General features: G+C 52.8%; 3 protein-coding genes across 8 annotated transcripts in view; 2 read left to right on the top strand and 1 right to left on the bottom strand.

The window, feature by feature from the left end:
* The first annotated feature begins 404 nt into the window (after positions 1-404).
* RAB34 (RAB34, member RAS oncogene family) lies at positions 405-4,542 on the top strand. Of its 2 annotated transcripts, none has more exons than XM_065910469.1 (11): positions 405-550; positions 1,205-1,417; positions 1,636-1,727; positions 2,765-2,833; positions 2,917-3,018; positions 3,136-3,200; positions 3,328-3,379; positions 3,561-3,642; positions 3,728-3,818; positions 3,944-4,051; positions 4,133-4,542. In XM_065910469.1, the coding sequence occupies exons 2-11, from the start codon at positions 1,364-1,366 to the stop codon at positions 4,198-4,200; spliced, it is 783 nt and encodes a 260-aa protein (XP_065766541.1). In that variant the 5' UTR covers positions 405-550; positions 1,205-1,363; the 3' UTR covers positions 4,201-4,542. The 2 variants fall into 2 exon arrangements, with proteins under 2 accessions (XP_065766541.1, XP_065766542.1); XM_065910470.1 differs by having other exon boundaries at positions 2,768-2,833.
* A 1,790-nt stretch (positions 4,543-6,332) lies between these two features.
* Positions 6,333-13,951, top strand: PROCA1 (protein interacting with cyclin A1). Of its 4 annotated transcripts, none has more exons than XM_065909154.1 (5): positions 6,333-6,746; positions 10,207-10,293; positions 12,312-12,444; positions 12,706-12,861; positions 12,940-13,951. In XM_065909154.1, exons 1-5 carry the CDS (start codon positions 6,659-6,661, stop codon positions 13,598-13,600), a joined length of 1,125 nt encoding a protein of 374 aa, XP_065765226.1. In that variant the 5' UTR covers positions 6,333-6,658; the 3' UTR covers positions 13,601-13,951. The 4 variants fall into 4 exon arrangements, with proteins under 4 accessions (XP_065765226.1, XP_065765228.1, XP_065765227.1 ...); XM_065909155.1 differs by lacking the exon at positions 6,333-6,746 and adding an exon at positions 7,188-7,422; XM_065909156.1 differs by lacking the exon at positions 10,207-10,293 and having other exon boundaries at positions 6,334-6,746; positions 12,940-13,950.
* A 1,575-nt stretch (positions 13,952-15,526) lies between these two features.
* The window catches only part of SUPT6H (SPT6 homolog, histone chaperone and transcription elongation factor), a 30,634-nt gene continuing 19,223 nt past the window's right edge, over positions 15,527-26,937 (bottom strand). For both annotated transcript variants that reach the window (XM_065908799.1, XM_065908800.1), the window contains exons 25-37: positions 25,970-26,177; positions 25,035-25,182; positions 24,469-24,611; positions 23,420-23,560; positions 21,040-21,235; positions 20,405-20,643; positions 19,527-19,640; positions 19,229-19,353; positions 17,481-17,593; positions 16,968-17,045; positions 16,710-16,876; positions 16,070-16,257; positions 15,527-15,822 (exon numbers count right to left, since the gene is read on the bottom strand). In XM_065908799.1, coding sequence (XP_065764871.1) covers positions 15,636-15,822; positions 16,070-16,257; positions 16,710-16,876; positions 16,968-17,045; positions 17,481-17,593; positions 19,229-19,353; positions 19,527-19,640; positions 20,405-20,643; positions 21,040-21,235; positions 23,420-23,560; positions 24,469-24,611; positions 25,035-25,182; positions 25,970-26,177 — 2,047 coding nt within the window. In that variant the 3' untranslated portion in view covers positions 15,527-15,635. The remainder of the gene's footprint in view (positions 15,823-16,069; positions 16,258-16,709; positions 16,877-16,967; positions 17,046-17,480; positions 17,594-19,228; positions 19,354-19,526; positions 19,641-20,404; positions 20,644-21,039; positions 21,236-23,419; positions 23,561-24,468; positions 24,612-25,034; positions 25,183-25,969; positions 26,178-26,937) is intronic.

Genomic DNA, 26,937 nt, shown 5'->3' on the forward strand with positions numbered 1-26,937 from the left:
GGACAGAGGAGCATGGTGGGCTACAGTCCATGGACTCGCAAAGAGTCGGACACGACTGAGCGACTTCACCCCCTCTTCTAGCCTGCAGACTGCAAAAAGGAAAAGCCCTGGGGGAGTGGGGGTAGATTCCATTAGCTTCGGAGCAAAAGAAGGCCCGTGCCAAAGGAGAGTCCCCATGTCCTAGAACGGTGACCCCCTCAAAGGAGGAAATTCTCGGTCCCCTAGCCCTCCTTTATCCTCCATCAAGGGAGGCAGCTTGATCTTCGGCCCCCCAGGCCTCCAATCTACACGGCAGCCTTGGAGGAATAGGCACCAGATTCGGACACCTCTCTCCTCGGTGGGTATCTCGTTCCTACCCTGGCATCGCCACCTCCCAGGGCAGAAGGGCGAGCGGGAGCAGACCCTATGAGTCATGTCCTGGGCCTGCAGTTGATGAGGGAAGCGCCGCCTCTCCTAGGGCCCCTTCTCTCCCCCTTTCCCCTCCCGCTGGTTCCTGGCGCAGCCAGATGCTGCGCAGCGATCGCCGATTCCCCTTCACCAGTTCAGCGGGGTAAGGGTCGCCTTGGAGGCTCCTCCCCGCACAGGAGATGCTGGGGGGCTTGGGGGAGCTCTCGGCAGGTTGCAACCTAGGTGAGGGCGGGCCCGGAGCCCTGGCGAGTCAGTCTGGCAGGGGAGGCTGACCTGGGGCAGCACTCGGGGAAGAGAAGAGGGGGAGGCCGGGGCGGGCAGCAAGGCCGGGAGAGGGGCGGGGGGCGGCCCTTTTCCAGGAATTTCCGGGGATCAAGTTACAGCGCTGGCGGAGGGAGAGCCGAGTGGGACGCGAGGCCCTGCGGCGGACTGGGCCCCTCGCCCCCTTCTGCAGCAGTCCCCCGGCCGCACGGTGGGGTCCCTGCACACACTGACCCCGTGTGGCGGGGCCGCTCAGCGCCCCCCCCCGGCTGCTCTGTTATGGTAGGGCCGCCTCAACCCCGAGTTGTCGTCGGGTCTCCACGGCCTCGAGTTATCGTAGGAACTATCCGACCCCGAGTTATCGTAGGGTCTGCGCGGACTCGGGTCCCCCCAGACGGGACTCCTCGCCCTCACTTGGAGGCCGAGGGGTCTCCCAGGCCCCGAGTCGTCCTAGGGACGCCCCGGGCCCGGGTGATTGTGGGTTCGCCCCGGCCCCCGGTGATTGTCTCATCCCCGTGGCCCGCGGTGGTCGTAGCGTCCCGGAGGCCACGGGCTCCCGTAGGCTCCCCGTGGCCCCGAGTTATAGTCGGGACCCCTCGGTCGCGGGTGATTGTCGGGTCTCCACGGTCCCGGGTCGCCGGAGCGCATCAGGCCTCCGCGCCTTCTCAGGGCGCCCCGCAAGGACGCAGGCAAGATGAACATTCTGGCGCCGGTGCGGAGGGACCGCGTCCTGACGGAGCTGCCCCAGGTAGGCGCCAGGGCCACGTCGGGCTTCGGGAGGCGGTGGGTGTCGGCCGGGAGGAGGCGGCACCGGACCGGGCTTGGGCCCAACCCTGCCGCCCAGCTAGGCCAGCTGCTTCTGGGTGGTCCGCTCCCCACCCCCACCCTCCCGCCCCGCCCGGGGCTGCTCGGTGGAGGGCTGAGGGCCAGGAATGGGTGAGTCCCATTCTCTTCCGCCCCACCCAGTGCCTGAGGAAGGAGGCCGCTTTGCACGTGCACAAAGACTTCCAGCCCCGCGTCACCTGCGCCTGCCAGGAGCACAGGACAGGCACCGTGGGGTGAGTTAGAGACACCCGGAAGGAAGAAACGGAGTTCCTGGAAACCTGTAGTCAAAGCAAGGGTGCAGAGCCAAGAGCTGCAGGCTCCATTTCTGTCCCTACCACCCACACTGTTGTTCCCCCTTAGCGTGCCCCTGTGGTCCCCTTCCTTCCAGCTGAGTTGTGGGAAGTCCTAAGAGATGGGGTGGAGTAGGAAGGTGGCAGTTTAATTCCTGACACAGGGAAGGGGTCCAACTTAAGGCTGTGGTCACCAGCTTAGCTTCCCACACTCCATCTATTTGACCTCTAGGACAGTGAGCTGTTCTGAGGGATAAGTCCCATTGTGGGTTAAAAAATAATAATAATACTTTTAACAGTTGTCACCATTAATTGAGCATGTACTGTGTGCCAGGCAGTGTGTTGGATATAATTACTGTCATTTAGTAAATGGAAAATACCACTTTTAAGTTGTATACTGGGGGAGGAGGGAGAGATGTTGGAATGTATGTGTGTGTGTGTTGAGGGGGAGGGGTTGTTAGGTTGTTGTTTAGTCGCTTGGTGGTGTCCAACTCTTTCATGACCCTATGGTTTCTTTGTCCCTGGGATTTCCCAGGCAAGAATACTGGAGTGGGCTGCCATATCCTTCTCTAGAGGATCTTCTCGACCCAGGGATCGAACCTGGTCTCTTGCTTGGCAGGCAGATTCTTTGCCACTGAGCTACTTGACCAGTCCAGAATGTAGGACATTTATTTCATTTTAACCTTCACAACAACCCAATAAAATGTGTGTTAAATCCCAACTTAACAGATGTTGAAATTGAGGCTCAGAGAAGCTAAGAAACTTGTCCTGAGTCACACAGCTAGTGAGAGCTGGGACGCAAAATCAGTCTCTCTGACACTGAAGCAGAAACACTCCTCCCTAGCACATCTGTCCAGGCCTGGTGTCTATGGTAACCTCAGCCCAGGTGCAGCTCCCTTTGTGGACCTGCCCGGGAGCACTGGGACTTCTCTTGAGTGAAGGAGCTAGAGCTCACTCTTCCCACCCACTCTTGTGTCCAGCAGATTTAAGATCTCCAAGGTCATTGTGGTGGGCGACCTGTCAGTGGGGAAGACTTGTCTCATTAATAGGTAAGAGCTGGAGCTGAGGGGGGTGGGCCCAAGCCTAGCCAGGCGGACTGGGCTCAGGACCAGAGCATCTGGTGCCCCCTCAGGTTCTGCAAAGACACCTTTGATAAGAACTACAAGGCCACCATCGGAGTGGACTTTGAGATGGAACGATTTGAGGTGCTGGGCGTCCCGTTCAGTCTGCAGCTGTGAGTTCTTTCCCCACTCCCTCCCGCCCTTGCTTCTCCCAGCACCTGTTCCCCACCTCAACCCCCAGCACCACCCTGCCCCGCACATACCTGTGTTCCCACCACCTTCCTCCCCAGCTGGGACACTGCCGGACAGGAGAGGTTCAAGTGCATCGCATCAACCTACTACCGAGGAGCTCAAGGTAAGCACCAGGGTGAAGTGAGGTAGGTGGGTACACCTGGCCTCTAGCCTAGGGCTGGAGGGATTGTGGAAATGAGCCAGTAGCATCTTCCCCAACAATCTGCAGCCGTTTTCTGCCACTCTTCCAGCCATCATCATTGTCTTCAACCTGAATGATGTGGCCTCCTTGGAGCATACCAAGTGAGTGAGCATGCCGAACTATAAAGGGGGCTCTGAGAAGAGAAGGTTCAAAAAGAGGTGGGTCAGGAGTATGGAAGGGAAGGAGAAGAGTGCATCCAGGACCAGAGGGAGGGCCATTGGGCATAGAAGTGGGGGGATCCTATCTGCTTCCTCATCCCTTGCTGTCCACTGTCTATGGCAGGCAGTGGCTGGCTGATGCGCTCAAGGAGAACGACCCTTCCAGCGTACTTCTCTTCCTCGTGGGTTCCAAGAAGGACCTGAGTGTGAGTGTGCCAGTGTGGGGGGGAGGACTTCCCATCTCGTCGAGGGAAACCCTACACCTAGCGTCTGACTCTGACTTTCCTTCAGACTCCCGCTCAGTATATACTGATGGAGAAAGACGCACTCAAGGTGGCCCAAGAGATGAAGGCCGAGTATTGGGCAGTCTCATCCCTCACTGGTGAGTCAGAGGTACCTGGCCTTCTGCTCTGGCCTTCCTGCCTGCCTTGCCTCTCACTCCTGCACCTCCAGCTCTGCCCGTTGGCCTGGAACCACCCCTGAGCTCCTATCTGCTCCCTGTGTCAGGTGAAAATGTCCGGGAGTTCTTCTTTCGTGTGGCGGCGCTGACCTTTGAGGTCAACGTGCTGGCTGAGCTGGAGAAATCGGGATCCCGGCGCATAGGGGATGTTGTCCGTGAGTGCCCGCCTGGACGAGGGTGGCAGAGAGCACAGGGACCCTCCATCCTTGCCTCACTTATTTCTCACCCTTCTTCAGGCATCAACAGTGATGACAGCAACCTCTACCTAACTGCCAGCAAGAAAAAGCCCACGTGTTGCCCATGATGGGTAGGGGACTGTCCAGAGACTGCCCGCCCCGGGGCACTGTGCCACCTTGACTCCCCTAGAATTCAACCCCAGGACATTTGCACTGACTGTTTTTCCAGACCAAAGAGCTGCCTCTTGGTGGCAGTATTCCTGGAGAGGTACTTGGGACCATGCTAGTCACTTCCTGCCCCCAGGCACTGTGTCAAAACCTGGATGCCCCTCTCTCTCCAAGGTGCCCAGTGTGGGGAGGTAAGAGGGCCCTGCTGCTCTTACTCAGCCGCTGGGCCCTCTAGGTTTCAGGATGCTTAATGGTCCTAGTCTCACACTATGCCTTATGCATTAAAATTTCTGTCATTAGCAGGTTAGGGTCTGGAGTCCTTTGTGGGGGATCAGGGATGTGGAATGGGTGATCTTAGGACTGGAGCCTTCTGCTGCGATTCTGGCCATTCTTGACCTCTGGGCAGGGCTCAGACAGGCTGAGAACTCGGACCACATGTAGAGGCATGCACCTGGCTCTCACTGGATGACATCTGAGTGAGCTTTGAGATCTTTAAGAGCCCTTTTCCTTTGGTCCCTCCCCCCCAAATGTCTCCTGCTACTTGGTGCTTATACATAAGTCCACCATTAGATAATATTTTTTTTCACCTTCTTCCTGCCTTTTAAAAATACTTCTCTAAGAAGTATTTTTTAGAGTATGGAACACAGTGAGAAGTGAGTTTTGGGTGCTTGTTGGGTTGACCAGAAGACCCAGGAAGGTAGAGGCAGGACTCTTAAAAGATGTGCTGATAACATCTAACTATATTAGTGATATAAACATAAAATTATGAGTAGCACATTTTTATATTTTAAAACTGTTAAAAACTAAATTGAATTAAAAATGAGACATTTTTCCCACTTCAAAAAAAAAAAAAGATGTGCTCTAAGCAGGAGGATGGGAGGATTCTGCATTTGAATCCTTGGTGTACATCTTGGGACACTCAGACAAGTCACTTCTCTTCTGTGCCTTAGTTTCTTCATCTCTATTGTCATTATTTTCTTTTGGGGGGAATTGTGCTGCGCAGTTTATGGAATCTCAGTTCCCTGACCAGAGATTGAACCCAGACCACGGCAATGAAAGATTGGAATCCTAACTAGGCAATCCAGGAACTCCCAGTTGCCTCCTCTGTAAAGGAGGAGCACATTCATCATTCATTTCATGGATGAAATATGATAAAGCACTAATACATACATGCATGTGTGCATGCTAAGTTGCTTCAGTCACGTCTAACGCTTAGCGACCCCATGGACTGTAGCCTGCCAGCTTCCTCTCTCCATAGGATTCTCCAAGCAAGAAGACTGGAGTGGATTGCCATGCTGTCCTCCAGGGGATCTTCCCAACCCAGGGCTGGGTTCTTTACCACTTGCGCCACCTGGGATACCCCAATACATACATAGAAAGAGCTTAAAAACCTTAACTATTATAATAACAGTTTGGGTGAAGAGTGACCAAGAACCTGGCTCCCCATTGACATCTGACCCAGAGCCAGAGATTGGCTGGAAGTGTCTCAGATATTCAGGCCACAAAAGGAGGGAGGGACACCTGTGGCCTGGTGTCATCATCCTAAGAGGCCAAGACAGGAACATCAATCCTAGTTCCCAGTAAGCAACCCCTCTGTCCTTTGCTGCTGTTCTTACCTGCTACGCCCTTCTGGAAGAGTTGGTTTTTCTGCACACTCGCCCTTCCCCACTGCTCCGACTCCATGTTGACATCTATATTGGGCAGTATTGTCACTGGGACAGGGAGCCCCATAGAAATAGGAGGGGGCGCTTGGGGTGGGGGCCGTCGCGGGGATGAGAGCCGGTATCACGTCTTCTTTCGCTGGGCTCCCATGGAGGGGCCTGCTGGGGGAGAGAAAGAGCGAGCCCGGCCTCCCGTCAGGGAAGGAGAGGCCCTGAAATCCTGGGTGGAGGGCTGGAGATTGGTGGGAGTAGCTCCCTAGGCGGACGCGCACGGACCCGAGTGTAGCTTGGGGGCGGGGCTAAGGGCTGCGGCTGGGTTCGGAAGGATTGGGAGGGGCCGGGAGGTTGAGAGAATGGCTGGGGCGGGGCTAAGAACGGGGTTGGGGCGGGGCTAGGTTCTGGGGGTAGGACTAAGCCGGGGGCAGATCTGGAGAGGAACTAGGGATGGGACTGAGGGCTGGGCCTGAGCGGCCGAGCTAAAGTTTAGGCCTGAGATACGGGGGAGGTGCTGAGGGAGGGGCCCGGAAGGAGCTAGGAGGCCCCGGATGAAGAGCGCCGCTGAAGCGAAGACTTGGGCTAAGACAACGCATCCTAGAGCAGAGGGAGAGGGGAGACTGGGCAAGCATGAGGCGGAGTTAAGGGCTAGACTGGGGCGAAGCTGAGATTGGGGTTTACGGTGGGCTCGGCCAAGCTGAGGTTCAGGGTTGGACTTCTGCGTGGAAGAGTCTTGTAGAGACGAAGAACTAGACTGAGAGATATGTGGGTCAGGACGACACTGAGGATTGAAAGGTGGACTAAGGAAAAAACTGAGGACGATACCAGCTCGTGGGACGAGAGCAGCACTGGTAAAGAGGGGGCGTGGCAGATTAGGGGAGGGCTTCCCGCTGGGGGGCGTGGCACGGGGGACTGGCCTGAGAACCCACGGACGGGGTGGAACCTGAGAGCCCGACGAAAGAGGCGGGGCCAAAGGCTGACTGGGGCGGAGTTAGGGCCTGGGGGCGGGCTCACTCGAGCCTTGGACCAATGATTGAGCAATAGGGACAGGAGGGCTGGAGAACCGCTTGCCGGTTGGACTGGGGTGGTCAGTTGGAGCCAGAGCTACGACCTCTGGTTGTAGGGGTGGAAGGCATTGCAGTGCCTCAGCCGCTAAGCAGGAAGTGAGGGGTTTGGCTGGAGCTCAAGGTCCAGTCGCTGGGGTTGGGGCCGGCGGTTCCTTGGACTTTAGGGCAGGAAGAAGTCTGGAAGTTCCACTCGTGACATCACAATCGCCTCCAGAGGTGGGCGGGGCCAGGGCGGCATTTCCAAGGAGATCGGAGCTGCCCTGCCTAGCTCCCTCCTCTTCCCTCCTTCCCTTCCTTGGTTTTTCCCTCCCTCCCTTCCTTCCTCCTTCTGCCCTCCCTACCTCCCTCCCCCGTTCAGCTGCTCGGGCGCCCGACCTGGAACCCTAACCCCTGTGCCGCAAGGACAGGGGGAGTTCCTCAGCTCGCAAGACTGGGAGGACTGTACAAATGAGCATCACCTGTGAGTTTTGAGTTAGGTCTCTGTACCTCGATTAAAAAGTTCTACTAAGAAAGAGACCTCAAGCTTCCCTCTGCCTTTTAAGCTCTCTCTCATTCAATGTCACTCATTCATTATGGGGTCTCCCTAGGGCCATCTTCAATCACTTCTGCTGCAGGAGCTCCAGATTGCTGCTTCAACTGGAAACTAGAGCAGGTTGTTTTCCTCAGAGCTGAGAAGAGTTATTAAATCCCTCCCCTTGGCATTAGAGTTATGGCATAGAGTTAAGTCAAGGCTTCTTGGGGATATGGGGGGAGGGGCGGTTAGTTCGTGGACACTTCATATGAGCCTCTTCCATGGTGACTCTGGAGATAGCAAGCAGAGTTTGAATCCTGGCCCTGGCTCAGGTCACTCTGGCCTGACCTTTAGGTTCCAGGCTGGATAAAGGAGGTTGTGGAGTCAGGATTGAGTAAAACCAGAGGGTGAGGAATTGGCTGTGTTAGAGGTGAAAAACAGTTGTAGTGGGAAGTGATAGCTGGCAGGACAGGTTTTGGATAGGAACCACAAGTAGACAGGCTGAAAGAGCATAGACTATGGAGCCAAGAAAATTGGATTTGAATCCTACTTCTGTCATCTATTAACTTGTTTCTTTGGACAAGTTATTTATTGTAAGTCTCTGTGTCCCCATCCATAAAATGTGCTTTGGTGAGGATTTAGAATCAATGGCATATTTTAAAGGCCCAGCACAGTGCCTGACCCTGGGAAAATGCTCATCCAAGGTCAATTTTCTTTCCCCAGAAAAGTCCCCAGATTTGAACCCTGGAGAGAATCTCCAATGCCACAGCTTCTTTGTGGCACCAATAGGGCTTTATTCTCTTCTAGTCATGTGTTCATTCAATCAACCAACTGGGGGACCAGTTATATCATGATGAAGAGTTTGCTGCTCATCCTGAAGGTAGTAGAATGCTATTAAAGAGGAGGAATGTGGTGAACCAGTTTGGCTGCATTGTGAGGAGTGGATGTAGGGAGTGAGACAGAAGTTAGGGAGGCCAGGTGGGAGGCTACTCCAGCTGTCTGTGTCAGAGATTAATTGATAGGTCTGAATCAGAGTCAGATGTAGGGGCAAGTAGGCATGGCAAGACTTGGTCATTGAGTTGGTGAGAAGTGAGGCAAAGGATGATCCCTAGATTTCTAGCTGAGGTGTCTGTTGCTTTCTGAAATGGCAGTTACAAGAGACAGTGTTTCATGAAGGGTAGGGAGAAGATGGTGGGTTCATATGACATTTGCTGGTCTGATGTTTTGAGAATGTCCGAGAGGACATAGGCTACGTGCTCAGGAAACCAGTCTGCATTGGAGATTGAGATTTATGTCATTTTACTACACTTGATCTTAGCCAAAAGGCCGAGAAGCGATGATTTATGTCATTTTATTAGTGGATGTTGAAACCATGGAAATGGATAACATTATCCAGGACAAGCCTGTAGAGTCTTTTGAGAAGGAGGCCAGCAAAAGAACCCTGGTCATTTAAGGAGTACAGGCCAGCAAAGAAGTTAGGAAAGAATTAAAAGCTAGGAAAGAAGAAAGAGATGAGAGAGGTGTGTCATGAGAGCCAAAGGAAGAGTCTGCAGAAGAAAGAGGTTGATTGATCAACAGGATCAGTGAGATGAGACAAAAAGAAGGTCACTGGGTTTGGCTATTAGATCACTGGTGGCCTTTGCCTGGGCTATTCTGATAGAGGGCAAAGATGGCTGCCACCTGTAGGTGGCTGGAGAAGACAAAGGTCAAGACAGCTCACTGAAGGTAGGGACTGGGCCTCCTTTGCTGGTGCCTAGTGAAACTGTCCAATATGTCTGTTAAATGACGGAGTGAATAAACTTGGATTGAAAAGGAAGAAGGGTGGCTATGCAGTGACATAAGGAGAAATAGGGTTCACAGAATGTTTTGTTTAAAGATGTTCATAGCCTGTAAGAAGAAAAACAAACATGAACGAGGCAGAAGGTGAGAATTCTGTCTGGGACTTGGAGTTCAGGCACTTGGGCAAGGAGGGAGGGACACTTTCCCAGCCTAGAAGTCAATGGGGGTGGGAGCAGCCACAGATGAAGCCCACGAAATGATGCAGAGAGGAACAGTTGCAGGGTGGAAATTTCCAAGGGAAGCCTTCAGAGTTTCATTCATTTGAGTATTTCCTGTGCCGTGGAAAATAGATGGAACTTACCAGAGACCTATAGAAGGATGACCAAGTACCACTGAAGGCCCCGCTGAAGCCCCAAAGCAATCATCTCCTTTCCTTAAGCAGAACTCAGTCCGGTACCCTCATAGGACAAAGCTAATTGTAGGAAGGAAAAGGAAGTGCAGACTCTACCCTCCGGTTGCTGATGGAGCTGCTGTCGTGTTGGAGTTTCGTTTGGGGACACCCTGGGACAATCCCTTCCCTGAAACCGTCCTTTCTTACCTAGACTCTGGCTCACGCCTATTCTTCCCTCCAGATTCTACTCCTGTTATGCTTCTTCCAAGAAGCCCCGTGCCGCCATTTCAGTGGGTGTCCTTGCTCCCACGGGCCTACCTCCCCACCCTGTCGCTCCCTATCAGGGTCTGCCTCACACCACGGTCCTGTACTGTTGCACAGGCTGTGTCTCCTCTCCTCATCCCCTCCCCCAGCCCCTGTTGTCCCCCAGCCCCTGCTGAGAGCAGGGACTATTGTCTTTTAATCTCTGCATCTCCTGGGGCTATCCCTGGAGCTTCTCAGGAGCTGTTTTCTGAGTGAATGGCGTGGGGAGGGGCTGCTGCTACCTCTGTGTACTCTCTCAGATATAAACAGGTTGCCCAGCTGGGGGAGAGGACATCTGCTGGCTAGTGTGGCATCCAGCACAGATGCTTCTACTTTATCCTCTGAAGGTGGGTCCTCCTTTAAGGGGGGCGGGGTGTGTGGAAATCTCCGGCCCCAGGGGTCCCCACCACCCCTCACCTGGTGGTAGGCTGGAGGGAGGGAGGTGCTTGGTCCTGAAAGGGTCACCCAGCTGCCCTCCCCCAACCCCTTCTCGTGCCCCGCAGAGAGGGCCACCCCTTCCTGGAGACCGCAGTCACCCCTTTCCTTTGTACAGCCCTTTATGGTGCACAAATATCTTTGACATTCGTGAACTGAGTCCTCTCAACAACCCTGCAAAAGAGGTATTACCGTCATTCCCACTTTGTGAGTAAGGAAATGAAGGCTCAGAGAAGTAAAGTAACTTGCCCCTAGGTCACCCAGCTCAACTTGGACTCAGGCCTGACTACAAGTTCGGGGCTGTTGCCACTCTGCTGCCCTTTGCTGCAGCTGAGCAGTGCTGGAGAAACCCTGAGGCAGTGGTGATGGTGTTCCAAGGTCCTGCCTCCCGTGCAGGACTCATTCCCCTGCCGTTGGAGAAGGGGCGTGGGAGGAAAGGAAGCACAAAGGGAGGCCACTAAGTGGATCGGGTGTATGGGGGACCCAGGCCCCCCACAGCTTGGTGGGGGGAAGGGAAGGGACAAGGAAGGTGGGGAAGGCTCAGACCAAGCTTCTGTCTCACCTCTCAAGTCCTTTAAGGTCACCTGGAGTAACTTTAAGGCCAGCCAGAGTTAACTGCTGACTGGAGGCCAGTATGAAGTCTTGCCCCAGTTCCACCCCTGGTGGGGGCTGGATAAAGGCACAGTCCTCCTGGCCTGTCCTGAGAGAGTCAGCCAGCCACAGCACCTGAAGCCAGGCAGCCCTGGAACTTACGAGTACCCGGAACTGGGGTTCAGGGGGAGCCTGCAGGAAGGTGCCCTGTCCTCTCAGCACAGGGAGTTGTTTCATGGGCTTATGTTGTAGATGGTGGCCCAAGGGAAATGCCACTGGGCCTTAGGCAGGGTCAGAGGTGAGGTGGTGGGAGTGGAGGCTGGGCAAGACCAGTGTGCATACAGGCTTGATACATCCTAGCAAAAGAGGTAGGCATCTTTCCTCGGGGGCCTCCCCTAATTCCAGTCATCTCTTGGCAGCTTCTCCCCTGTGCTACCTACAAGGGTGGGTTGTTCAAGTTTGTGGCTTTAAGGACTGGGGAGAGAATGGATGGGGAATGGGAACTTGATAAAGAGGGAGCAGGGAGAGTCAAGATTGAGTTTGGGAAAGGGGAGACAAGTGACGATGAGACAGGCATCAGAGGGAGAGGGAGAAGAGGCTTAGAGAAGAGAGGAGGAAGGAGAAGAGACAGAAGCCCAGGGACATGATGCGCCCAGGGGTGGCACTCAGGCAGGCTCCTCCCTGGCTTCAGCATCCCGCTATAGCAGGTCCTGGGGATGGAGCCGCCTCAAAGGCTGGGAGGGGTGGGACACCGGTCTCCGCTGGCTCCCCTCAGCCCTCCCCTCCCTGAGTTAACTCTGCACATGGGGTCAGCTGACAACTCTGAGCACTGGGTGAGGGGCAGGTGGGAGTCAGTGGAGGGCCCTGGGAAGGTGGGGTTCCCATAGAAGGCAGGGGAGGGGAAGAGGCAGGTGTTACCAGACAGCATGGGGCTGGTGGGGACCTTGGTGAGACACTGTCCTGGAAGTCTGTGAGGGGCAGGCAGACTCACATGCAATGGGCTGGGGAGAGAGGCTGAGACCTAGGTACTGTTAGACTGAGTTACTACTACCAAGCAGTAAAGACAGCTGTGTGTGTGTGTGGGTGGATGTCCCTGGCAGTCCAGTAGGGTTAGGACTCAGCGCTTTCAATGCTCGAGCCCTCGGGTTCAATCCCTCGTTGGGGGAACTAAGATCCCACAAGCTGCACAGTGAGGCCCCAAACAGAACAAAACAAGTGTGGGGGAGGGAGGGTGGTGGCAGCGGGTGAACCTGATGAAAGCTTTAGATTGAGCTGTGAGACGGGAGATCCAGGTGTGCTGCCCTGGCCACCGTGTGACCCAGGCTCTTAACCCCCTCAGGTGAATTCAAGAATGCTGACAGGTGCTGCTGGAAACACAACTGTGCCGGGCACATCGTCCACCCCTTCTCCTCTGACTATGTCCACCACGACGTGCACCTGCACTCTCTCAGCCACTGTGACTGTGACTCGAGGTAAGGCCCCCCTCCTTGGGAGACCCACAGCCCAGGAGAGACTCCTGGGCACACCCAGGTCTAAAACGTCCATTGTGGCTCCCCGCATCAGCTCTGCCCTCCCGGCCCCAGCTTTGTAAGCTCTGCTCCAGGGGCCGTGGGGCGGTCTTCCGGCACCCTGGGCTGAGCACAGTGGAAGCCCGCTGTCCCTTAGGCTTCTTGCTCTGGGCCCCTGGGGAGTCATGGAGGCATGGGAGCTGGGCTGAGTCCCCTGTGTGGCAGGCTGAAGGACTGCTCAGAGAAGACGAATAGCAGCTCTGGAGATGTGGGCCCAACCTGCTCCCGAGACGTGGACTCAACCTGTTTCGACATCATCCAGTCCCCATGCTTTGAGCTCATCCCAGAGGAGGAGTGTGTGGAGCGGTTCTGGTACGGCTGGTGAGTTCCGGCAGGTGGAAAGGGGTCACTGGCCCCCACATCCAGTCAGTCATCTTTCCCTGCCCTCCTCCCTCGCAGGTGCAAGAGCTACAGGCCTGTCTCTGTGGCAGTGATCCACCATCCCATCCACCATGAGTGTGGCACAGATGACCTAAACCAAGAGGAAGAGGAGGAGGAAGAAGAGGAAAGCAAGCCTCCCATCCCGACCCAGGTGGTGCCCACCCCCACCCCCACCGACACAGGCATGAGCATGATCACGGGCGCCCCTGACTCAGCAGCTCCCATCACCATCTGGCGTTCGGAAAGCCCCACTGGGAAGTCCCAGGGCAACAGGGTGATCAAGAAGATAAAGAAAAAAAAAGAGAAAGACAAGGAGGAGGAGACAGATGAAAAGGAAAAGGCAAAGGTGAAGAAAAAAGTCAAGAAGGGCAAGTTGACCAAGAAGAAAAGCCCAGTTAAATCAGAATCACCTCCGGACTTAAGCCGATCGTTAAGCCCAAGAGAGCTGGCCAGGATGTCAGAGTCCAGCCCAGACAGCCGGCAAGATCTGGAGAGTGAGGACAGTTACAATGACCCTGGGCGGGAGGAACCCTCCAGCGAGGATATTGTGGAGTCTTCATCACCCAGGAAGAGAGAGAAGAACGGGGTCCAGGTCAAGAAGCCCGGCTTGAAGACCTCGCCAGTCAAGAAGGTCAACAAGAGGAGATCTCCCCCAGCATCAAACCCCAATCTCAGTTGAGGCGACCAGGGTGAAGAATAAATGCGATCAAGCCTGTAGCTGACCCCCTGCTTCTCTCTCCCTCCAACCTGGCTACTTGTGGGGGCAGGGGGTGGGCTCTGGGCACGGCTGGAACCAATGTGCTAAGGGGCTGGGGGGGTTTCTGAAGGGCAGTCCGTCTTTCAAGAGAAGTCCAGAAAAGGTAGGTGGGTGGGCAGGGAAGGGGCAGACTCTGTTTCTCTGCAACATCCTAGGTCCAGGCACAACTAGGTGGGAAGGTGACTTCCTGTCGACCAGGAGACAGGTCTGTGTGAAATCCACCTGGTGATGGGCAGTACTGTGTGCAGTGATACCCCTAATAAATTGAACCTTTTAACCCACTCTGTGCCACCGTGCCTGGCCTTTCCCTACTCTTAAGTGGCCCTGGGAAGGTGCTGGTGGCATCAAAGGGAACACGATCTTCCCAACTGGTTGGCCCTGCTCTGGTTCAGCCCTTCTAAACTGTCTCCACCCCCGCCTTTTTAAAAAATATTTGTATTTATTTTTTTGGCTGCACTGGCTCTTTGGTGCTGTGCTTGGGCTTCTCTGGTTGCGGAGCATGGGCTCAGTGGGATCTTCCCGGACCGGGGATCGAACCCGTGTCCCCTGCATTGGCCGGCATCAGGCAAGTCCCTCTTCTAGAAACCTTTTGTGCTGAAGGGAAAGGAACTGAATTCCTGTCAGAAGGCAAGCCCCTCCCCCCAACTCCTGCCAAGAAGCAGCCAAAGGGATCTTGAATGAAGATGTCAGGTGGAAAGCCCACCAAGTATGGGCAGCAGTGGCCTTTTCTGCTGAGCCTCAGTCACAGAAAAGGGAGGGGAAAGCCTTGCTTTCCCAGGGCTGTGAGACAAAACGTGAAGGAACACAGGAAGATCAATTCAGAACTAGAGGCAGCGGGCTAGACGAAGGGACCCTCACCAGGGCTGTGTGGGCGGGACCGGGTGAGTGTAGGGCCTGTCCTGCGGCGACTCATGTAGAGGTCAGATCCCAAGGCCCAGTCAGCTAAAAGTGGGGAAAGGCGCAGGGCTCAAGTGGAGAAACCCAGATTGACTTGTGGCCTTTCCCCAGCATGGCAGAGAAGACCAGGAGGTAGTGGACGGGGTGGCCGTTGTGTAAGCAGCAACAGCTGTGCAAACATTTGCTGAGGTGTGATGAGGTCCCAGCCCCTGGACTGACCCCGTCACACCTTTTCTCTCAGTCATCACAGCTGCCCTGCTGAGGCGGGTATCCTCCTCGCTGTTACGGACAAGGTCACCGCGCTGTGACCCTAGGCGGTCTGAGGCAGAAGCCATGGTTCCTCTGTGAGAAGCTGCCTCTCTGAAGGCCTGGGGTCAGGGGAGCCTGCAGTGCTCCCAACACGGCTTTGACAGCTCCCCCCCAAGAGCTGGAGACTTGGGAGAGAGAGGCTCTGTCAGGTGCTCTGTAGAAACACTGTTTATTCAAATGACAGGCAGGAAGCGGTGGCAGCAAGGGGTGAGGGCAGCCAGGTGGGGGCTGGGCAGGTCAGCACTGCTCCCCTACATCCCTCGTCATCCTGCGTCGACGGCCACCCCGCTGTTGGCACCAAGGTGGAAGTACTCGCCCTCCTCGCCCTCCTGTCCCAAACTGAATAAATAGCATCCCTCTCCCCACGAGTGCGGGGAGACTCGCGTGCTGAACTTGGCCCCGCCGCAGCCCAGAGTCAGGGGAGGGCAGAGGCTCAAAATGGCTTGTAGGGAGCAGAGCACAAAACTGCTCTCACCTTCTTCTTCCTCTCCTTCCTCCCTGCCACACGCTGCTCCCAGCCTGGTCCCAGGACAGGCGGTCAGTGAGGGCCTGTAGGGGAGGATTGTTGCCTAGCGCACACTGAGCTCAAGTTCGCAAGGCCATCCAGCCTGTCGCCCATCCAGGCTGACCACCAAAGAGAACGTCAATTCACGCCACTTTATGGACAGAAAAGGAGGGGCAGGGAGTGAGGCAGTGGGCAGCCAGGTCTCTCCCAGCCTCAGAGGTAACCAGAGTCCTAGGAGCAGGCGCCCTACCGATCCATCTCGTCCAGGAGTGGGGTGGCATCGCCAGCAATAGACATGGGGGTGCTTTCGATCATAGGGCTGGGGGAGGGCCGAGGGGTCAGCCGCTGCTTCTGTTTCCGCCGCTCCGCCTCCTTCTCCTGCAGCCACTGCTCCGCCATCTTGCCCCAGTCGATGGCTGCATGGCTGTTGGACCTGGAGGGAGAACCAGGGTGTGTGATACAAGGACTTAACTTGGCCTGTGGCTCGCCAGAAGAAAGCCCACCCCGCAGTCCCTGGGAGCCTCCATGCTCGCAGAGATGGATCTCACATCTGTGGACAGCAGTGTTCTGGCTTTTCTGAGACCAGCCCTCTGGGGGACACCCCCTGGCTTATGGCTGTCAGGAGATCCAGAGCACCCACCTCAACTAACAACCTGTCTGTTTACTGTCAGTATACTCACTTTGGCTGCTGCTGCCGTTGCCGGGAGCTGGAGGAGGGCTGGGGCTGGGCCTGGGCAGACTGTGGGGTGGTGCTGGCCTGCAGCTGGTGGTACTGTGGCGTGGTGATGGGTTGGCTGGGTGTTGTGTAGGAGTAGCTGGGGGTCATTAGTGGTGTGGCCACTGGCTGCTGGGCTGGTGTTGGGAATACCTGGAGAAGGGTGACAGCTGAGTTTAGGCTGAGTTTGTGCTTATTTGCTCTTCCGGTAAATTTCTGACAAGCTGAAAATCTGGGCTCTGCACAAAGCCTTCCAGCTGACCCTCTCCTGAGCAGGATGTGATTCTGAGCATTGGAGGCAGGCCAACAGCAGGGCCAGCCACTCGACCACTCGAGTCTAGAGGTTTGAGGGTTCAGGTTCCAAAGATCCCAAAAGACTCCGTGGAATGGTCAGAACTTCTCTTACTCCCCTTTCCCCTCAGTGGCCCAAGAACAAGGAACATCTGTTGGAGACAGCTCCTAACGTTGTGGCAGTCCCACCTGCTGTGGAGGCCCTCATGGTGGGCCCTGAAAAGCCCAGTCAATGGACACAGGCTGGTAAAGGATGACCATCCCCTTTCACCTTTCCCACCCTCTGCAGGGCTTTTCCTCCCCAGGCCACGTACGTGGTAAGCGCTACTGCCCCCTCCGCTGCCGCCATAGCCATACTGGCTGGAGGCCCACTGTGCTGGGGTGGCGTTAGGGTTCTGGCCCTGGCCTGTCACGGCAGCAATGGCATTGAACATCTGCGAGGTCATGTTCTGGGGCAGGGCGTTCACAGCCCGCGTCAGATCTGTAAGCACAAGAGGTGGAGATGGGCATGTTAGGGGACAGCCCTTCCAGCTCTATCCCTCTTACCCCCAGGCCTGGCACAAGCTCCTTACCTGCAAGGTTGATGTTGGCTGGGGTAGCATTGATGGAAGCAGGTGTTCGGGTCCTGCTGCTGCTACTGGGGGTGATGCCTACAAGAAATGGCCCGAGTGAGAAATCTCTCTAGAAACCTACTTCCAGTTTTACAACTTGGGGAGCTGGGAGAGGTACCAAGGTGGGTGGAAAGAAGGGCAGCTGGGGGAATTCCCTGGCAGTCCAGTGGTTGGAACTCTGCCTTTTCACTGCTGAGGGCCTGGGTTCAATCTCTGATCAAGGAACTAAGATCCCACAGCTGCACGGTGTAGCCAAATAAATACACAAGTTTAAAGAAAAAAAAAAAAAAAGGGAAGCTGTATAGGCAAAGAGGATGGAGGACCTTCGGGACGTTAGGAGGAGGGAGCAGGAACTGAGAGCCAGTGACAGCCTAGATCTCACCTTCAGCTATGAGAGTCAGTGTCTGTCTGCACGCAGTGCTCAGCTGTCCCTCAACCACACTCTGGAATCCAGTCACAGAGAGTAGCGCTCACCTGGTACGGGGTCCTGATAGTGATCCTTAAACCATCTGAAAAGGCCGTTCACAGTGGGGAAGACTTGGCCCCGGTACCGGAATCCTTCTGGAGTCACAGTTACATATTCTATCCTGGGATTTTGGAAGGAAATATGCATCAGATCCCACTTGTGACCAGCTGGGAGCGAGTGGCCAGAGCAGATCTCCACCATGTGAAGTAGCCACACTGGGTGCTAGGGGGAGGAGAGATAAAAGAGCCAGTCCCTGACCCTGGAAAAGGAGGCTGCACTCCGGCGAGGTGAGGAGGGCACAGAGAAGCCCAGACAGGGCCTGGAGTCAGCAGCCCCAGGTGTGCTCTCTACAGGCCGCCAGAAGACTCGCTGGGGGCCGGGTCACCATCCTGGGCTGCCATGTGATGGCACCACACAGCCAGTGAGGGGGATACAGAGATCACAGTGTTGGGGTGGGGGGCCTCCCCGGGCAGCAAAGCACAGTGCTCCATGAGCAGAATCCGAAGTGCCTCTTGAAGGTGGCTGGTCTGTCCTCATTTAACACTTTGCCAGAGCAGAGAGTGGATAAGAGGCTCTGGGTTCAGATCCAGCTCCAGTTTTGGCTCTGCCAACTCACCACCTATATGGTTTTTTACCAAGTTACTTGGTACCAAGTTACTGAATGTGAATCTCAGCCTCATTTGTGAAAAGAGGATGACAGCACTTAAATCTATAGCATTTAACCTACGAGGAATAAACAGTGTGTAAAGCACTCATCACACTATTGAAAATGGATTGTGCTCAATAAAGCACAGCTATCAACAGACAGCTAAATATGTCAACGTTCTCACTCAGATTAAGATGAAACCTGTTTCTTGCACCATAAGGAGTCTATGCCCCTTTCCATGGGAAGCTATCATGTGGCCTCTGTCCCTGGTTAAAGTCCTCTGTTCAACTGCTCCTCATGGAACAGTTTCTAACCCCCACAGGGCCAGGCTGCCATCTTCTGGAAGCATGCTGGTGAATCAGAAACAAGCACGATATTCCAGAAGTGTGCACGATGGTGCAGGGTCCAGAGCTGCTTGTCCTCTGAACTCCTGCTAACAGAGCCCACTCTGGGCACCATGTGCATGCACGTGGACAGGACTCAGAGAGGCACAGACGAGGCCAAGGACCGCAGGAGGACGCGGGAGTGGAGAAGGCAAGTCTGGCCATCCGTCTGGGTAACAGACACAAGAAAGGAGGTCAAGGAAGACAGGACTTGGTCTGGTGCAGGGTGAGTGCTGGAGGGATGCAGATATCGAATACTGAGGGAGGCCAGCCTGGCTGTCACACACAGAAGGGGGCAGAGCAGGCTGGCAACTGGAAGAAGAGATGCTCTCCAGACCTACCCCACCTTCAGCACACGTGCACCACAGCAGCAGGGAGCCCCTGCATGAAGGTAAAGGCCCTGGTGAGGGGGAAGTGGAGGACAGAGCAGCCTGCTGGCCCCGTCTCTGCCAGTCAGGTGGAGAGTGTCTGGTGGTTTCCATCACTCCCTGGGAGGGAGAAGAGGTGAAGGGACCTCCTTTTTCACCCGGCTGATTAAAACACCTTATTCAGTCTTTGCCTTTTGCCTCTAAGTTATTACCCTCTGTCCCCACCTCCAACCTCCACCTCCACTCAAAACAGGTAAGAGGGGAAAGGCAGTCAAGCAGAACCAGAGAGAGTACTGTTCGGGGCCTGCGAGCCTATCTGTGGACCCCAGCGGCAGCACCTTCTCAGCACCAGTGCTCACCTGGGTTTACCCCGGGGCTGGTATCCCAGTAGGAACTTGCCGGGCAGTTCCTTGCAGGCACAGATGAAATAGGGAATGAAGGTGGGCTTCTCCTTCTTAGTTTTGATGAGCAGCTCCTCTAATTTCTGGGGGTAGAATGAGGGGGAGAGGTTGGGATAGCAGCATGCTTGGTATACAATGTCTGGCCTCACACACCATGTACACCTCCTTCACCAGCGCAGCATCCCCTACACTGAAGGGAAACCAGACATCCTTAAGTGACTGGGAGGGGTCATCCCTCGCAGGGCCCTGGGCTCACCTTACGGTCCCCACCGCTGCAGTCCTGATAATATTTGTGGTTTAGAAGGTCCCGGGCAAAGGATGCCATAGGCTGAACATAGCGGGCAACAATCTCATCCAAGTCTTCAAACTCCTGTGGGAAGAAGGTGAAGGCCCCGAGTGTCATTCTGAACTGAGATCCAGCCTTTCAAGCCCACTTGGAAGAGAACCCACGGGAGGGGAGGAACTCCCCCAGCCCTCCTGCTGTGGCCTCATTCTGCTGCAAAGTCCCTTCATCTTACCCACCTGTGTGAGTTGGGTCTAATTTTATTAGCCTACAAGACACAAAATCCCTTACATTTTTTTATTTGTTTGGCTGCACTGGGTCTTTGTCTTTGAGGCGCGAGTGCACTGGCTCAGAGGTGGCTGTGGGCAGGTTTAGTTGCTCTGAGGCATGTAGGATCTTAACTCTTCAACCAGGGATCAAAATCACATCCCTGCATTCTAAGGCAGATTCTTAACCACTGGACCACCAGTGCAGTGCAGTGAAGGTCTCTCGGTCGTGTTCAACTCTCCGTGACCACATGGACTATACAGTCCATGGGATTCTCCAGGCCAGAATACTGGAGTGGGTAGTTGTTCCCTTCTCCAGGGGATCTTCCCAACCCAGGTCTCCAACACTGCAGGCGGATTCTTTACCTGCTGAGCCACCAGGGAAGTCCACAAAAGTCTTTAAATCATAATTTTAGTTCTCCCTTATTACTTGGGAACAATAAGGGCCTTCATAAAATTTCTCTCCACTGAACAGAGAAATTTGGTCTGTGTCTGCTTGAGGACACAAGCACTTGCATGTGTATTTTCTCCTCTTCCTCCAGTGGTTCTCTAGATATGCTAGCCTGTGCAGGGGCTGCCTCTTACCTCACTGTTGATCCACAGGGTGGCTCCCAGGCTGAAGGCGTTTTCCTTGCCCTCTTCCCGCACATCCACGTGCTGGTAGATGCCGTCACTGACCTTCCAGGTCACTGTCAGGTGATTCTCGCCCTTGCTGCTCGGTCGGATGATCACGTCACCCTGGTCCATAGTTTCCATCATTTTTTCTGCTTGTTTAAAATTTATATTATGGAAGGATGGGTGTGCAATCACTCGCTTGATATATGCTGAAAAGGGCAGGAAAGAAGCATAGGTCAGCTGATGGGATGAGGAGTCAGCCCAATGAGACAAGCCATGGCTAAATTTCTGACCCATCACTAAATTCTGAGACTTTCACCCTCTCTGGGCCTGAATTCTCGGATGTGAAGGCTGTGTTAACCTGGGCTCCTAGGGTGCTGGGAGAATGAAGCTTTAGGGGTCCCAGTGCATTAGCAAAGAAAATGTGACTCAAGAAGACCCCAGCGTCCAGCCCAGCCTATGACTCCCTTTCCTGCTGCCTCTGGGCCTCAGCCCCTCAGAGCTGAGCACTCACACCCACTGGGAAGCTAAGCAGTCTGCACGCACATCCTGGGGCGGGAGGGCTGCCAGGATGAGGGTGCACAGGCATGGCTGGGAGCACTCACTGGTCCGTTGCTGCTTCCGCTTCAGGTCCTCCTCCTGCTTGTGGTCTGCTGCTTCGGCGTCAAAGTCATAGTAGGTGTCCTTGGGCAGCTTCCACTCGTTGTTCCTATCCATGAGGTCCGAGGTGCGGCAGGTCAGGTCTGCACTAAACTTCTCGATGTCAATCTTCATGATGCGGCAATGAACAGTCATTCCCACCTAGATCCACAGAACATTTGAGCTGGAAGGGACAGAGACGGTCTAGCCGATGCCCCTTTTACACGTGAGAACAGCAAAGTCCAGGTAGAAAGGTAGACAGACTGTCCAGAGCCAGCCGGCTACTAAGCGTCAGGTTAGTAGGAGTTTTGGGCTGAGTTTGGCCTGCAGACTAGTCTGTGCCAAGTACTGACGCCTCCTGCTCTAGGCAGAAACACCAACTGGAGTCTCCTGGGATCTCTTACTGGCACTATTCTCTTGTCCCATAAAGTTGCCCAATTACTGTTCCTAGGGTGTGAGCCAAGTCTGGCCGTCCTTTTTGGAGGAAAAGCAAAGTAACAGCTTTTCTGTACTTTCCCTCTGATTTGAGCCCCTCTGTTTATTTTTTTTTAAATCAAGTATCTTTATTTTTAAATATAAAAAATGAAGGATAAAAGCAGTAAAAATTACACTTCAAGTGAATAAATTACAAACCAAGTCAACTATATATTCTGACTTATATATAAAACAGGAGGAGGAGGATGCTGCTGCTGCTGTTGCTAAGTCGCTTCAGTCGTGTCCGACTCTGTGCGACCCCATAGATGGCGGCCCACCAGGCTCCCCCGTCCCTGGGATTCTCCAGGCAAGAACACGGGAGTGGGTTGCCATTTCCTTCTCCAATGCATGAAAATGAAAAGTGAAAGTGAAGTCGCTCAGTCGTGTCTGACTCTTAGCGACCCCATGGACTGCAGCCCATCAGGCTCCTCCTTCCATGGGATTTTCCAGGCAAGAGTACTGGAGTGGGGTGCCATTGCCTTCTCCAGGGCCCCTCTGTTTAAAGAGTGACAAAACCCAGTCAATCTGCACGGCTCTCCTGGAAATTGTCCTAGCTCTGTTTACAGGTATACCTTGGAAACATTCCAAGTTCAGCTCCAGACCATCACAATAAAGCAGACATCATAACAAAGTGAGTCACCAGAATTTTTTAGTTTCCTAGGATATATAAGAGTTATGGTCATACTATAGTCTATTGAGTGTGCAACACTTTTTTTCCCCCCAAACACTGCTATTTAAAAAAAAAAATTAAATATCTTAATTAAAATTTCTTTTATTGCCAAAAAAAAGGCAAGCCATCACCTGAGCCTTTAGTGAGTCCAAATCTTATTGCAACACTAACATCAAAGATTACTGATCACAGATCACCCTGACAAATATAATTAAAAAGTTTGAAACATTATGAGAATTGGCACAAATAAATGCAGCACAGAGACATGAAGTGATCAAATGCTGTTGGAAAAAATGGTACTAATAGATTTGCTCAATGCAGGTTACTGAGCCTTTAGTCTGAGCCTTTAGTGAGTCCAAATCTTATTGCAACACTAACATCAAAGATTACTGATCACAGATCACCCTGACAAATATAATTAAAAAGTTTGAAACATTATGAGAATTGGCACAAATAAATGCAGCACAGAGACATGAAGTGATCAAATGCTGTTGGAAAAAATGGTACTAATAGATTTGCTCAATGCAGGTTACTACCAACTGTAAATTTCTTTAAAAAAAAAAAATTACAGTAACTGTGAAGGGAAATAAAATGAGGGATGCCTGTGTTAGGAATGTCTTTCCCTAGCCTTCCTTAGTCCACGGTTCTCAGGGGTTCACAACACTTAGAACCAGAGATTTGGCAAATCTGATACCACTAGCAGATGTCACTAACTGGATGATCCTGGAAAAGGCACTCAAATTTCTCTGAAACCAGAAGATAAATATTCCCATCTCCATTGGACTAGCAGATTTGAGATAACACATGTAAATATTAAGGGCTGGAATCCAGTGTGTGAATAAACAGCAGCTCTGACAAGAGAAACTAGAACAGAAAGGGAGCTCAGCCTTTCTGCTTCACAGCATGGAATGCCGGGCCTTGCTTCCTGCCCGCCAGACTAAACCACGGCTTCCCACACAGGAAGGGCTGGCAACTTGATCAAATTTCACAAAGGCAGTGAACAAAAACTGCTCCTCGTTTGGGTAGATGCTTCTTACCCTGACTTTACTCAACTGGTTGTAAATCCTCCTGAAATGTTCCCCAGGAACATTTCCCAGGAGCCCCTGGGAACAGAGCCTAACTCCTGGTGGGAACGGCCAAAGCCAGCCTGATTTGGGCCGCTGAAAACTGTGCCAGATGCCTTAGCCCCATCATTCACCTACCTTCACTCGTTCCTCTGGCCGCTTTACCACTTTGTCACTGAGGAATTTGGTGGGGATGAAGCCAGTGACACCATTGTCTAGCCGTGTTTTGACACCGATGGCCTGGCCTGGGCATGAACCGCTGTCAAAGTGGTTCCAAACCTAAAGACGACATCAGGAGAAGAGCTTGATCATTAAGATTCTGGAGACCACACATTCAGGAGCTGGTAGGAATGCTGTAATTCATCTTACCACTGACATGAGCAACACGATGTGAGAACATGATGACTCAGGCACCCAGCAACACAGAATTTGAATATCCCCTACGTTCCCTGATGCATAACTCATGTTTGGCAGCACTGGCCAGCAGATCAATCTTTTATGTTAATTTAATGTATATGTCTCTCCAGTGTCAAATGAAGACCCTCCCTTCCATTCTGTCCTGACCTTGTGAGCTTAAGAAATATCTGTTTGTCACCTCAGAACAACTCATTTCAGTGAACCAGCACATCATGGCTCTTTTACATCCTTGACGAATCTCACTAGTTTCTTTTACGGGGTAAAGTTGAAAAACAGTCTATTTTACTATCTGCCTAAGTAACATATGAAGATCCAGAAAAAGCTTCAGGATGGCTTCTATGAGTTCTAACCATGAAAAAAGCAGATGATGTCTAGAAGACTGTGGGGAAAACAAAGATGTGTGTGAAGGATGACAACACTGAAGGGAGCCTACAGCTACCTTCTAAATAGCATAGGGACACTGTGCCCACCCTGTATGTAAGAAAAGCATACATTTCCTCATGTCTCTAACTGATTGAGCAAGATCCTCAGAGAATGGGAAACAAGGATTAAGGGCTGAGTGAGAACAGAATAAGAGCACATAGATCATTTGGACTAGCAGCACATGGAGCGACTTTAAGCTAAGCCTGTGTGCATTCCAGATGTCTTCCCTCTTTGTGCACTGCCGTGGTAAAGTGTCACCTAAACTACTCCCTTTCTCGACGTCTTTCTAAAGCACTGAGATCATGCAATCACAAACACCCAGGGACCATAACAACTGTAGCACATACCTCGCTTAGTTCCGGGAAATTGTCCTGTTGACAGAAAGGGCACTGCCACAGCCCCGTCTCATCGTTGCGAATTGCCTGGTCGTAGCTCTCACCCTGTGGACGCCTGTGGGCGATGCCGGTGACGTTGCAGATAATGAGTTTTCCTGCAGGAAGGGGAGAGGAGGAGAAGAGAAGAGAACGAAGCAGTCTGAGAGAACTGGAGAGGTGACTCCTCCCCATCAACTGTTGAGTGACAGAACATCTGTCCTAGAGCATCTCCCCTGATTTCCTTCACATTCTCGAAAAGAGAGATCGTCCCTTCATTTGATGAAATGGGCCACAAGATTGACCCCATGAACACTTCACAACAGCAGGTTAAAAACCATGATTTGACCTTGAACTCGAATTTGATTTCCAGTTTAGGGCTCTATAATCTTCTTAAAAGCTTCCCTGGTCTTTCCCACTCACAGTACAAACTGGCCTTATTCTTCTGGAATTATAGTCTGACTTGAACATACATGGTAAACACTATCCCCTCAACCCCTTTTTATCCTCCTCCAACTAAAGAAAACAGACCCAGGATTTACCAATGTAGAAGGTCTCTGGTGTTTCTTTGGTTAACATATTGAAGATTTCCTCTGTGTTGGGAGAGCGGTAGGCTGTCCGGAGGTCCTTATATCGACAGCTCAGTTCCGCTCGGATGTCGTACAGCGTGATGTGTTTGTCACCATAGCCCTGGGGAAGAAGCCCCCATTCAGAGTCTTGCAACTGCTCCCCAATCTGAGCCACCAAGGGTTTCAGTGAAAGGAGTAGCCAGTTGGCTCTTGTCAGGGTTTCTTTTCTTTCCCCCCAACATTTACTAAATCAGCTTTTCAAACTTTTCCTTAGCCATGGAACACTGTTCTACAATAAAAATGCTTCATGGGGACCTCCCTGGTGGTCCAGGGAGAATCTGCCTGCTAAAGTGGGGACACAGGTTCGATTTCTGGTCTAGAAACATTCCACATGCTGCAGGGCAACTAAGCCCTGGCACCACAACTACTGAGCCCCAAGGCCCTAGAGCCTGTGCTCCGCAACAGAGGAAGTCACCACAATGAGAAGAAGCCTGTGCGCTGCACTAGAGAGTTGCCCCCGCTCGCCACAACTCGTCCCAACTCAAGAAAGCCTGAGCACAGCAATGGAGACCCAGAGTGCAGCCAAAAAAAAAAACCCTCATGGAATCACAATGCATGAAACAAATGCAAAGCCACACAGTTAGAAAGGAGGAAAGAGGACCCAGAAGCAAACTACTACGCCCCCATCTCCCAGCTCCTCCAAAACATGCCCCCCACAATGTCTACAGCAGTCTCTGAGACATCCTTGGCTCCTTAATAAGCAGACTGAAAACTTCCTTGAGTAAACCCAGTACTGCGTGGGGAGGGAGAAGATCAAGTCTCTTACACTAATAGTATAGGGGCTACTCTGAGGATGTGCTTCCTGAGTCTCTCCTCATCTAGGCCAGGCCTTCCACTCTTTCACCCACCTGCCTCTCCAGTTCTTCTGCAAAGGCATCAAGGTCTAGGTCCTTGAGTCGCTCTGGGTTTTCCAAGATTTCTTCAAGGGCTCCTGCAGGGTTGGCATCCTCAGCTGATTCATCATATTCTAGAGCATCCACTGCCATCTTCCTGGCCCACTCATAAGTCTCAGGGTGAACTCGGGAACCATCAAGGACTTCAATATATGAGTCAGTGCTGAAGGAGAGGCAGAAGAGGAGCAGGATATATAACAAGAAGCTTTTAGTAACAACCCAGATGTCCACCAATGGGGAACTGGTTAAATAAATTAGGGTACCTCCATACAATGGAATACTATACATCCATTAAAAAGAATGAGGCAGATCTGTGTGTGCTGACATGAAAGATGGCCGCGATATATTGATAACGTGAAAAATGCACTGCAAAACACTATGAACCATATGATCCCATTTTTGTAGTAAATGGGTAGTTAGTAAATGCATAGCAAAAATAAAATTTAGAAAAGTTGTAGTATACATCAACTTGTATGGCAGTTATCTCTGGGGGGTGGGATTATGGGGGACTTCCACTTTCTGCATAACATTTCTATATGTTATTGAATTTTATATGATAAAATTATATATATAAAAGTCTTATAAAGAAAACAAGAAGGGGGAAGAAGACCTTTGAGAATTTGCTGACAGCTACTTTCCCCCATAAAGCCTTCCCAGGCTGGTCTTGCCCGTGCACTCACATGGACCTATGTTATTCGTGGAGTGTTACAGCAAAGCTGGGTGGAAAATGAAGTTTTAGAACTTGAAGCCTATTTCCCCACTGATTTCCATTACTGAATGAGGAGCTATGTGCCCGTGGAAAAGATCCTCCAAAGACTGAGTTGATAACTTCTGGAGAGGAAGAGGTCAATAGTGAAGTCCAAAGTCCAAGTGAATAGAGAACTTTCTCTCAATAACATCATCTCAGAACATACCAAATCTCT

The sequence above is a fragment of the Muntiacus reevesi genome, chromosome 18 (genome assembly GCF_963930625.1).
Source record: "Muntiacus reevesi chromosome 18, mMunRee1.1, whole genome shotgun sequence".
Taxonomy (NCBI): Eukaryota; Metazoa; Chordata; class Mammalia; order Artiodactyla; family Cervidae; genus Muntiacus; species Muntiacus reevesi.

What these genes read in the sequence shown, in the direction of transcription:
- PROCA1 (XM_065909154.1), top strand. Translation starts at nt 6,659, where the DNA reads ATGTGGGTCAGGACGACACTGAGGATTGAAAGGTGGACTAAGGAAAAA. An exon ending in GTGGGACGAGAGCAGCACTG is followed by an intron (nt 6,747 to 10,206) that starts GTAAAGAGGGGG and finishes GTACTCTCTCAG; the next exon opens with ATATAAACAGGTTGCCCAGC. An exon ending in TTCTACTTTATCCTCTGAAG is followed by an intron (nt 10,294 to 12,311) that starts GTGGGTCCTCCT and finishes TAACCCCCTCAG; the next exon opens with GTGAATTCAAGAATGCTGAC.
- RAB34 (XM_065910469.1), top strand. Translation starts at nt 1,364, where the DNA reads ATGAACATTCTGGCGCCGGTGCGGAGGGACCGCGTCCTGACGGAGCTG. An exon ending in GTTCCAAGAAGGACCTGAGT is followed by an intron (nt 3,643 to 3,727) that starts GTGAGTGTGCCA and finishes ACTTTCCTTCAG; the next exon opens with ACTCCCGCTCAGTATATACT. An exon ending in GGCAGTCTCATCCCTCACTG is followed by an intron (nt 3,819 to 3,943) that starts GTGAGTCAGAGG and finishes TCCCTGTGTCAG; the next exon opens with GTGAAAATGTCCGGGAGTTC.